This window comes from Lepus europaeus, chromosome 19, assembly GCF_033115175.1.
Source record: "Lepus europaeus isolate LE1 chromosome 19, mLepTim1.pri, whole genome shotgun sequence".
Classification (NCBI taxonomy): Eukaryota; Metazoa; Chordata; class Mammalia; order Lagomorpha; family Leporidae; genus Lepus; species Lepus europaeus.
In genome coordinates, this window is record NC_084845.1 from 17,844,169 (window position 1) to 17,856,351 (window position 12,183).

At 43.5% G+C, this 12,183-nt stretch overlaps 1 protein-coding gene across 1 annotated transcript in view; it reads right to left on the reverse strand.

Annotated features, from left to right (window-relative positions):
- The window catches only part of TDRD12 (tudor domain containing 12), a gene marked incomplete at its 5' end in the record, with an annotated part of 96,334 nt that extends 95,550 nt beyond the window's left edge, over window positions 1–784 (reverse strand). Inside the window, one exon of the mRNA XM_062176006.1 lies at window positions 617–784. Within this exon, the coding sequence (XP_062031990.1) occupies window positions 617–784 (168 nt within the window). The remainder of the gene's footprint in view (window positions 1–616) is intronic.
- Between the last annotated feature and the right edge of the window lie 11,399 nt (window positions 785–12,183).

The following is a 12,183-nucleotide window of genomic DNA, read 5'->3' on the forward strand; positions in this document are numbered from 1 at the left end:
TCATCATTCTAACCTTCTGAAATATTTTTAAAAATTATCTGGTAGACAGAGCACTCCCACCCAATGATTCACTCCCCAAGGCCCACAACAGCCAAGGGGGGTGAAGGCTATGAGCTAGGAACTCAATCCAGGTCTCTCAGGTGGATAACAGGGACCTAATTACTTGAGCTATCATCTGGTACTTCCCAGGGTCTGTGTATTAGCAGAAAGCTAGAATCAGGAACCGAATGCAAACACTCTAACATGGTGGTGTTTCAACTACCTGGCCAAACACCCACCCCTACATCCTGATTAGTGTTTCAAGATAGGATAATTAAAGGCTGGTGCTGGTTCGAGTCCCGGCTGCTCCACTTCCAGTCTGTTTCCCTGCTAATGAGCCTGCGAAAGCAAAGGAAGATGGTCTAAGTCCTTGGGTCCCTGCACCCACGTGGGAGATCCACATGGAACTCCTGACTCCTGGCTTTGGCCTGGCTCAGCCCTGGTCATTATGGCCATTTGGGGATTGAACTAGAGGATGGAAGATCTCTCTATCTGTCCCTCTAACTTTGCCTTTCAACTAAATAAATCTTTAAATAATAATAAAGATACAATAAATAAAGTGCATTTAGATACATACCTGTCCTTCTTCCAACATTAATGGTTTTATTTCTATATCTTTACACATGCTGTTATAGAAGTCATTCATGGCTCTATTTAGTTTTTGATAGTCGACTTCATGATCCAAAAAGGGACTACATCCTTTTATAATAACCCAGAAGCAATCTGGATCTTCAACCTGCAGAATTTTTAAAAGATTATAAAATAATGCATGATTTATTTTAAAACCAAATAAACCTAGAACCACGTAACTTTCTAATTTAAGTGATCTATCATTTTTGACAACTACCTTTGTCTTAAATGGTCATACCAAAGAGCCAAAGATAAAATTTAAAACAGGTAATCAATAATATGTAATTCTCAATTATGTATTACAACTCAAAAAGCAATCAGTTCTACTTGGTCTCCTGTAGCTTAAAAATATAAATATTAAAAATATTCTTATTATTAAAATACCTATTAAAACATACATATATACAAAAGGTTCAGAACATTTTTAGTACGCTTTTTGTGTAAGAAAAATAAATATGAATATATATATACAGCCTGCTCATATTTTTTTAAATGACAGCAGATGAACCAAAACAAATACAGATTACCTCCTACAGGAGAAAAGAATGGAGTAGAAAGAATGAAGATGAAACTCAGACTGACTTCTCTGAATGGGTCTTATCTACTATTGTTATTAGAAACCAAGATTTTTATTGTCAGGGGAAAGAATTATAAAATAGAAAATTAAATTTTTTAAAAGGTTTTATTTATTTGAGAGGTAGAGTTACAGAGAGAGAGAGACAGAGAAAAAGGTTTTCCATCCGCTAATTCGCTCCCCAAATGCCCACAATGGCCAGAGCTGGGCAGATCTGAGACCAGGAGCCAGGAGCTTCTTCTGGGTCTCCCATGCAGGTGCAGGGGCCCAAATACTTGGACCATCTTTTACTGCTTTTCCAGGCCATAGAATAGAGCTGGATAGAAGAGGAGTAGCCAGAACATGAACTGGCGCCCATAAGGGATGCCCGCACCACAGGCAAAGGCTTAGCCTATTATGCCACAGCACCAGCCCCCCAAAATTAAGTTTGATTGACAACATCACTAAGAACTCATGATTTGGGGCTGGCACTGTGGTGCAGTGGGTTAAAGCCCTGGCCTGAAGTGCCAGCATTCCATATGGGTGCCGGTTCGAGTCCCGGCCTCCACTTCCGATCCAGCTCTCTGCTGTAGCCTGGGAAAGCAGTAGAAGATGGCCCAAGTCTTTGCCCCTGCACCCATGTAGGAGACCTGGAGGACGCTCCTGGCTTTGGATTGGCACAGCTCCGGCCATTGCGGCCATCTGGGGAGTGAACCAGCAGATGTAAGACCTCTCTCTCTGTCTCTACCTCTCTCTGTAACTCTTTCAAATAAATAAAATAAAATTTAAAAAAAGAACTCACGATTTTTTTTTGAAAGGCAGAGTTAGACAGTGAGAGACAGAGAGAGAGAGAGAGAGAAAGGTCTTCCTTCCGTTGGCTCACCCCACAAATGGCCGCTACAGCCAGCATGCTGCACCAAACTGAAGCCAGTAGCCAGGTGCTTCCTTCCTCCTGGTCTCCCATGCAGGTGGAGGGCCCAAGCACTTGGGCCATCCTCTACTGCCTTCCTGGGCCACAGCACAGAGCTAGACTGGAAGAGGAGCAACCGGGACAGAATCCAGCGCCCCAACCGGGACTAGAACCCAGGGTGACGGCGCCGGCCAGAACTCACGATTTTTCAGATGTTTTTCCTAACTCTGTCTACTGAAAAGGTATGGAAGCAGAAACACCCAGAGATATGGAGTCTAAGTTACCAGTGGCAGGAATAGTTCATCTTAGTAATCGTATTATTTTTCTGAATGTTTGACTATTCTGATAATAACTGGAAAAATGAACAGCAGTCATTCTGGCAATGACAAAATAGTTTATAAGTTACACACACATCACAATTATGAACCCTGAAAAAACACAAAATAAATGCAGAGCTATCAAAAGCAACAGACACTGGTGATCTGACCCTCGAAACAAGGAACTTCACTGGGCACTATCCCAGAACACTTCCCAGTTGTACAGAGTGGCAACAACTCAACAGAAAGCCACACTGTGGCTCGAGGAATCAGAGCTGCCGGCGGCAGTGAAGATTAGGGGGAGAAATTCTGAAACAGAGCCATAGAGGGAGCCCTGATGTCTGCACATCAACACCCCTCCCATCCTTGCCAAGTCCTGAACGGCAATGGGGGAGACGGCAAGGAGCACAGAGTAAGTAAGCAGTTACAGCTGCTGCCCCTAGCAACAGCACTCTGGGCATGTGGCTCTATTCAGTCCTCCGCACTCAGACAACCAGCTTCCAGCTTCCAGCAGCACAAGGCCACAACCCTGCGATGACTGCGATTATTCATTAAAGTGCTTACTTGAGGCCGGCGCCGTGGCTTAACAGGCTAATCCTCCGCCTTGCGGCGCCGGCACACTGGGTTCTATCCCGGTTGCCCCTCTTCCAGGCCAGCTCTCTGCTATGGCCTGGGAAGGCAGTGGAGGATGGCCCAAGTCCTTGGGCCCTGCACCCGCATGGGAGACCAGGAGAAGCACCTGGCTCCTGGCTTCGGATCAGCGTGATGCGCCGGCCGCAGCGGCCATTGGAGGGTGAACCAATGGCAAAAAGGAAGACCTTTCTCTCTGTCTCTCTCTCTATCCACTCTGCCTGTCAAAAAAAAAAAAGTGCTTACTTGAGCGGCGAGCATTTGGCCTAACAGTCATGACACTCATGAATCCCCCGCCAAAGTGCTAAAGATTCAATATTCAGTCCTAGCTCCTGACTCCAGCTTCCTGCTAACGCAGAGCCTGGGAAGCAGCAGTGATGGCTCAACTGGGTTCCTGCTATCCATGTAGGAGACCTGGACTGGGCTCCCTACTGCCAGCTTTGGCTTCAGTTCAGTCCTGGCTATGGCAGGCGTTTGGGAAGTATATCAGTAGTTAGGAGCTATTTCTCTCCCCCGCCCCCTGTCACTCTTAAATAAAATTGATAAATAAATAAGCAAGCAAGCCTGCCTGCCTGAGAAAGCTCCACAATGCCAGAAGAACTGACTGTTCTGGCTATCATCTGAGGCAGGCCCCAGACTTCACTCAAAAAAGCTTACAAATCTGGAAGTGTATCCCTGCTCAGTAGCCACTCCTGTGAGGCCAGGGCCGCCAGGCCCAGCCTCTGCAGAAGACAGCGCGCTAACTTCCATAATTTCCAGTTAGCACACACAGCTGGGATAATCGCATTTACACTGAATGAACTCTTCTCACTCCTCCCTTGAGCTGTGCCAATCCCAGCCCTCCCTTTAAAACACCCAGGCACCTCTGTACCTCTGGTAAGGGAGCTCAGCTCTCTTCAGGAAGTATTGAATAGAATCTGTTTTCACTGCTTTCACTAGTATCTGGCCTCCAAAAACAAAAAAAACAAAAAAACCAAAAACCTCGGACAGTCATCACAAGAAAAGAGGGGAGCCCCGCCAAGCAGAGGGCGGGAAGCAGCTCAGGGTACAGTGCTCAGTGCTGGAGGAGCAGAGCCCTCCCTGCAGAACAAGAGCATGTGCTCTCACGGCAACAGCAAAGCAGGGGTGCAGGAACCAAGCCTCCCAAAGTGTGGCAGAGGCCTTTGTCTTTTTTTTTTTTATCTTTTATTTAATGAATATAAACTTCCAAAGTACAGCTTATGGATTACAATGGCGTCCCCCCCCATAACTTCCCTCCCACCCGCAACCCTCCCCTTTCCCACTCGCTCTCCCCTTCCATTCACATCAAGATTCATTTTCAATTCTCTTTATATACAGAAGATCAGTTTAGTATATATAAAGATTTCAACAGTTTGCCCTCACATAGCAACACAAAGTGAAAAATACTGTTGGAGTACTAGTTATAGCATTAAATAACAGTGTACAGCACATTAATGACAGAGATCCTACACGATATTTTTTTAAAAAATTGATTTTCTATGTAATTTCCAATTTAACACCAAGTTTTTTTTTTTCATTTTCAATTATCTTTGTATACAGAAGATCGATTCAGTATATACTAAGTAAAGATTTCATCAGTTTGCACCCACACATAAACACAAAGTGTAAAAATACTGTTTTAGTACTAGCTATATCATTACTTCACATTGGACAACCCATTAAGGACAGATCCCACATGGGACGTAAGTACACTTGTTTCTAACTGACACCATTGACGTTGTGGTAGAGGCCTTCCCAAGGTCAAAAGAAGAAAGAGAAATCTGCCTGGGAATGAAATGTGGCTTCATCTGCTTACCTATGAATGCTGCAACTGTAATCCCTGTCTGCTTATATGCAACCATGTCAGTTCTGCAATGATGTCAGCCCTTGACAGACAGCAGATGGCTAAATGAAAAACGGCCATTTAACAGATCTCAGGCTGATAAAACTGATTTCCAGTTGTTTCATAAAAAATAAAATTCCATATAAATGTAATTCTGACTTTAATTCGGACAAAGTATAATACAATGCCAGCATCTTAAGTTATCTGTAAAGGGCTCATTGCCCCTTCCCCATTCCTTCTGCCCTCAGCTCACCCCCTCCCCATTTCCTCCCTTCTGAGACCCCTGGTGGGGAACCAGGTGCAACCTCCCTCAGACTCCTTGCAAAACAACTAATTAAATAGCTGAGCTGCACAGGGCAGCTTTCTAATTAGATTGAGGAAAGTTCCCAAAGGCTTCAAAGAGCCCCCTATTTCCACTATCCACCAGCTGCAAAGTCTTCTCCCTGCCCCACAGTGGCAAACTCCCCCCTTAACCAGATAAAACCCCAGAACGAAGTGCACTCCAGACCAGACTTTTCTAGAACAGGATGCTGCTCCCTCTTTACCTTAATAAAGTAACCTGTCTCTGTTGATGTCAGTTCTCTCATCCCTGGGGGTATAAAAGGCCAGAACCCCAGCTATTCCAACCCTAACAATTTAGCAACAATTTAGTTGCTAAATGTAAATTGGGTAGAGGTAAATGAGATACATGTGTCTACATGTAAACTTAGGTACTCTTAACACCTTACAGTCTATGAAAAACTTTGGATTTGTTGACAAATAGGCTTTCATAAGCTGTCTATAAAAAAAAATAATTCAACACTGCTCAGAAGTAACTAAGGTTGAAATTCGGGATATTCTTTTGTTATTTTCAATGTAAATCAAGAAAATCAACAGATGGAAAAAAGGTTGCCAAGTCAAAACTGTGCTTCTTAGTGAAATAATAAAGAAAGGACATGGATTGTAAGATTGGAATGGAAAAGATAAAATGGTTTATAGGTAAGTTGCAAAAAGGTGTGTGAAAGTCTTAAATGGTTATAAAAAATTTTTGTTAGCTACAAAAATTATCAATCTATTTTTCTTTGATGTAAGATTAAAATCTGATCCTCTGTAAAAGCAATGAGGTTTATGAAATACATATGTGTTAGTAGATATTTGGGAAAATGGTCTTTTTGTATCCTACTGAGATAATCTTTGTCTCATTAAGTTCCAATTGTTTAAAAACAGCTGAGTTTTAAAAGTTTGAAAGTTTTAAAAGTCTGTTTAAATATGTATGTATTTTACATTTCAAGCATAGAAAGCCAAGACACTGTGGCAAAAAATGTTCTACATGAAGGATCTCCGTGAGGCCCCAGTGGAAAGAAGCGGCCATCAAAAGAGGATGTACTTTTCTCTAAAGGGAGGAGAGAACTTCCACTTTGCTTATGGCCAAATACTGACAGTTTGTGGACTCAAAAGGCTTCCATAGCCTAGGCAGCTCATGTCAAGAGCCTCGGGTGGTCACTGACGTCATAGATAAAAAAAATTAACACTCAAGATTTATTTATTTATTTGAAAGTCAGAGTTAGAGAGTTAGAGAGAGAGGTCTTCCATCTGCTGGTTCACTCTTCAATTGGCCACAATGGCCGGAGCTGCGCCAATTTGAAGCCAGGAGCCAGGAGCTTCTTCCTGGTCTCCTATGCAGGTGCAGGGGCCCAAAGACTTGGGCCATCTTCTAGTGCTTTCCCAGGCCATAGCAGAGAGCTGGATCGGAAGTGGAGCAGCCAGGACTCAAACCAGCACCTATATGAGATGCCAGTGCTTCAGGCCAGGGCGTTAACCTGCTGCACCACAGCCAGCCCCATTAATTGTTAAATTAACAACAGGAGTCACTGTGCACTAACTCCCCATGCAGGACCCCTGTCCTCAATGAGTTGCATTATGAGAGTTAACTGTAAAACCAGTTCTCAAACAGTTTTTGTGTGCGTGTGTGTGTATGCAAATTGTTGAAGTCTTTACTTAGTATAGAGTTGGTCTTCTGTGTATAAAGTTCTTGGAAAATGAATTTTAATGAAGAATGGGACTGGCAATGGGAGAGGGAGGAGGAGGGGTGGGAGTGCAGGAGGGAGGATGTGAGTGAAGGTGGGAGGGCGGGTATGGTGGAAAGAACAACTATATTCCTAAAGTTGTACTTATGACACCTGTATTCCTAAAAAATAAATTTAAAAAAATATGTACTTGTTTTAAAGAATTTTAGTGATCACTTTATAACAATGATTAAATCTGATCTATATTATGTCATAATGTTAACAGATCCCATTTCAATCAGATATATTAAGCCTTCCTGACATCCTTGACATTCAGAAACTCAAAGTTACAAATTTTTTGGACTTTAATATTTTCAGTTGGACCCCTGGAACTGTCAAAAGGTATATCTCTCATCTTAAGAGGCACCAACTACTTAGGCTTTTTAGATTATATTAAAAGAACTAGCTGGCGCCGCGGCTCAATAGGCTAATCCTCCGCCTTGCAGCGCCGGCACACCAGGTTCTAGTCCCGGTCAGGGCACCGGATTCTGTCCCAGTTGCCCCTCTTCCAGGCCAACTCACTGCTGTGGCCAGGGAGTGCAGTGGAGGATGGCCCAAGTGCTTGGGCCTTGCACCCCATGGGAGACCAGGAGAAGCACCTGGCTCCTGGCTTCAGATCAGCGCAGTGCACTGGCCGCAGTGGCCATTGGAGGGTGAACCAACGGCAAAGGAAGGCCTTTCTCTCTGTCTCTCTCTCATTGTCCACTCTGCCTGTTAAAAAAAAAAAAGTACTGTCAAGATGTAAAATGGTGCTAAACTTTGTTATACTAACATACAAATGTCCAAAGTTACAAGGTCTACTAATCTTCTTGTGTTGTTATCAGTCATAATGGATATAATAAAAAGGTTCAAAGGCCTTTTTATTAAGGTAAATGTTTTACAAAATCCTATGGATTTTTTTGTTTGTTTTTGACAGGCAGAGTTAGACTTTGAGAGAGAGACAGAGAGAGAGGTCTTCCTTCCGTTGGTTCACTCCCTTAATGGCCACCATGGCCGGCGCTGCACCGATCCGAAGCCAGGAGCCAGGTGCCTCCTCCCAGTCTCCCATGCAGGTGCAGGGCCCAAGCACTTGGGCCATCCTCCGCTGCCCTCCCAGGCCACAGCAGAGAGCTGGACTGAAGAGGAGCAACCGGGACTAGAACCCGGGGTAACAGCGCTGCAGGCAGAGGATTAACCAAGTGAGCCACGGCGCCGGCCAACGGATGCCTTCTAAAACACTGTGTGAACAGGTGCCTCTTGTCAATTATATTCCCTTAATAAGAGGCTTCAAGTCTCCAAAACAAAACCAAACTCCTTATAAAAGTTAAAATATTGTTGGTTCGGAGTTTAAATGTTTCCTCTTCTAGGTCCCAAAGAACTTTTTTCCATGCCTCTATTGTATTCAATACTTTGGGACAGCTCTGTAAATGGATAAAAATTATAAGTTTAACAATAGGGGCCGGCACTGTGGTGCAGTGGGTTAATGCCCTGGCCTGAAGCACTGGCATCCCATATGGGCACTGGTTTGAGACCTAGCTGCTCCCCTTCTGATCCAGTCCTCTGCTATGGCCTGGGAAAGCAGAAGAAGATGGCCCAAGTCCTTGGGCCCCTGCACCTGCGAGGGAGACCCAGAGGAAGCTCCTGGCTTCAGATTGGCATAGCTCCAGCCGTTGAGGCTAATTGGGGAGTGAACCATCGGATGGAAGACCTTTCTCTCTCTGCCTCTCCCCTCTCTGTGTAACTCTTTCAAATAAATAAATAAATCTTTTTTTAAAAAAAAAAAAGTTTAACAATAAACTATAGGTTCCAACTAAAAAGGTATGGTTAATCCACGTTACTAAAAACAAAAGGTAATTCTAATCAATAAATGGTAATTTTAAAAGCAGTTTAAAAAACTTACTAAAACTGCTTTATTGTTCAGTCTTACAATGTATATTTATATATTATCTATTATACATGTTATGTATGTGCAGGTTGTATGTCTATGTAAAAATTGTTAAAAACTTGTTTTGATTGCTTATGGATAAACACTCATATAAGACTGCTAAATTAACACAAATTACCTTTCTGGTGCACCTGACTTAAATAAATCTGATAAATAGGCTGTTCTAAATTTGTTGGTAAGAAAAACTTAAAAAAAGAATTTTTTTTAAGTCATTGACATGTTTGTGTTTGGGCCTGCTGGTCAAACAAGTTGCACTTGTGTTAGGTATTTGCAACCATAAAGATATATTATTTATCTAAAAATAATATAGGTAAAGGTATAATACAGTGCTCATTGCTCCCTCTAAAGTCCAATTTAAAGTTGTTCTTTGGCAAATTAATAACAAAATTTATAGACAAATTAGGCAGACGATCTTCATGTTTTGATCTTAAAGAACATAGCTCTCCTCATGGGCATTGCGTTGTTTAAAAAAAAAAAAACTGTCAAAACATGCCTGTGACTACAGACTTCTAGCTCGGCCACCAAAGATTAAGGACAGAACTGAACAACCCCTTGACTGACATCCTAGAGGATGCCTCTGTGGTCTGCTTTAGCAGGAGCAATGTAAAGATGGGTGGCAAGACAAATAATAGCTACTTTACACAGTGTTCTGCCATCAAAGAGCCCAGTGAGGCACCAAATGGCATCAGGCTTCAATTTGGAAAGCCAGGAGACCAGGCAAACAGCCATCCTGACAAAAGCCAGCCTCTACCAAATTCTGTCAAGAGCTGGGTAAATGAAACTGCCTTGGGCTGAAGGGATCCCAGGTTAGAACCACAGACCCTACTGGCTCCAAGCTAAAAGAGCCCTCTACTCTGCCCAGCTTCCAAGATAACTACTGCTGTTGAGGGCAAGGCCTAGGGTCAGTACAGGCAGGACTGCAATCTTCCTTTTAGAAATGCCGCCTGATCTGTACTAACCTCCTGTCCAAGCCAGCTCTTCTCCCAGGCCGGCTAGGTAATGGAGTCAACAGGGTGTCTTCCCTAAAGAGGTTCACACCTTCCTTATGATGTCTCTTCCAGTATCCCATTAAAGACTGAGAGAGGTCGGGCCTCATACGTACCTGGCCAGGCCTACACGCCTCTCTCCGTGAGAAAACCTGCTCCTGGTTTAGAGAACACATTTCCTAGGTACTCTAATAACGATTCAATCTTTTTGTTTTAGATCCTGTTGTACCTAATTTGCTTGTTAGACCTGCAAATTCCAGACTTGGAAAGCCACAAAGTGGGGAAAAAGGACTCTATTGTAAAAAAGCCCTCTAGGGGCTGGCGCTATGGTGCAGCAGGTTAACACCCTGGCCTGAAGCGCCAGCATCCCATATGGGCACCGGTTCAAGTCCCAGCTGCTCCACTTCTGATCCAGCTCTCTGCCATGGCCTGGGAAAGCAGAAGATGGCCCAAGTCCTTGGGCCCCTGCACCCGCGTGGGAGACCTGGAAGAAGCTCCTGGTTTCAGATCAGATCAGCTCTAGCTGTTGCAGTCATTTGGGGAGTGAACCAGCGGATGGAAGACGACTTCTTTCTCTGGCTCTACCTCTCTAACTCTTCCAAATAAATAAAAATAAATCTTTTATTAAAAAAAAGAAAAGACAAAGGAATTAGAACAGCCTAAATAATCATGAGAAAGAAGAACACGACTGGAGGACTCACTATTTGACCTCAAGTCCCAGTCTCAGCTGTGAGACTACAGCCATCAGGTGAGGGTGGCGCTGGAGAAAGCACAGGCGCTGAACTCCATAGGACACAAACACACAAAGGGACGCACTCGAACATGGTCAGCTCCTGTTTGATAAAGGCGTGCAGGAATGCAATGTACACAGTATAGTCTTTTCAACAAATGGTCCTGCAGCAATTAGATACCCACTTGCAAATAAAACAAAACCTCCATCCATTCCTGATCCCAGATAAAAAATTAAGTCAGATGGATCACATATCTAAATGTAAAACTCCTAAAAGAATAGGAGGAAATCTTTGTGGCTAAATTAGACAGAGATAACATTAACAAAAGTATAATTCATATAAGCAAAGACTGATAAATTAAAGTCCATCCAAATTAAAACCTTCTGCTCCTTGAAAAACGTAAGAGAAAGGAAACTGGGAGAAAGTATTCATAAATCATACATCTAACAAAGAACTTTGTAATATATAAAGAACTTTAAGGAATTCATAATTATTAGAAAAATGTACAAATCTTAACATATACCTCACCAAAGATGGTAAACAAGCTGGTGACAAAGAAATGCAAATTAGTACCACAATGAGATACCATTACCCACCTGCTAGAATGGCTATAATTTATAAACTGGCGCTAAGGCCTACCGGTAAAGCTGCTGCAACGCCTGCATCCCATAAAGGCGTGGGTTCCAATCCAGCTCCCTGGTAATGTAATGTGCCTGGGACAGCAGTGGAGGATGGCCCAAGCACTTGGGCCCCTGCACCCACAAAGGAGACCCAGATGGAGTCCGGGCTCCTGGCTTCGGCCTGGCCCAGCTCCCACCTTTGCGGCTAATTCAAGAGTGAACCAGCAGATGGAAGATCTCTAACTCTGCCTGTCAAAATCATAAATCTTTAAAAAACAAACAAAAAAATCTGACAATACTAATTGTATACAGGGAAGAAGAGCAAGTGGAACTCAGTCTTTTTTTTTTTTTAGAGAGAGAGAGAGAGAGAGGTCTTCCTTCCGTTGGTTCACCCTCCAAATGGCCACTACGGCCGGCGTGCTGTGCAGATAGATCCGAGCCAGGAGCCAGGTGCTTCCTCCTGGTCTCCTATGTGGGTGCAGGGCTCAAGCACTTGGGCCACAGCAGAGAGCTGGACTGGAAGAGGAGCAACCAGGACTAGAACCCGGCAGCCACATAGGATGCCGGCGCCGCAGGCGGAGGGTTAACCAAGTGAGCCACGGCGCCGGCCCCCCCACCTTTTTTTTTTTTTTTTTTTTTTTTTTTTATTAGACAGGCAAAGTTAGACAGTGAGAGAAAGAGACAGGAGAGAAAGGGAACTCAGACATTTTTGACAAGAATGCAAAATGGCAGTTATGTTGGAACACAGTCCATCAGTTTCTCATAAAGTTAAAACACAAGTAATTCCATCCTAGTTATTCTCCCAAATGAAATCAACTCTGGAGTCCATACAAACACCTGTATGCAAAGATTACAGCAATGTTGTTCATCATCTCCCTAAACTGAAACAACTCAAGTGGCCTGTGAGTGTAAACTAACTGTTGTGTATCTACACAACAGAATACTACCCTGCCAC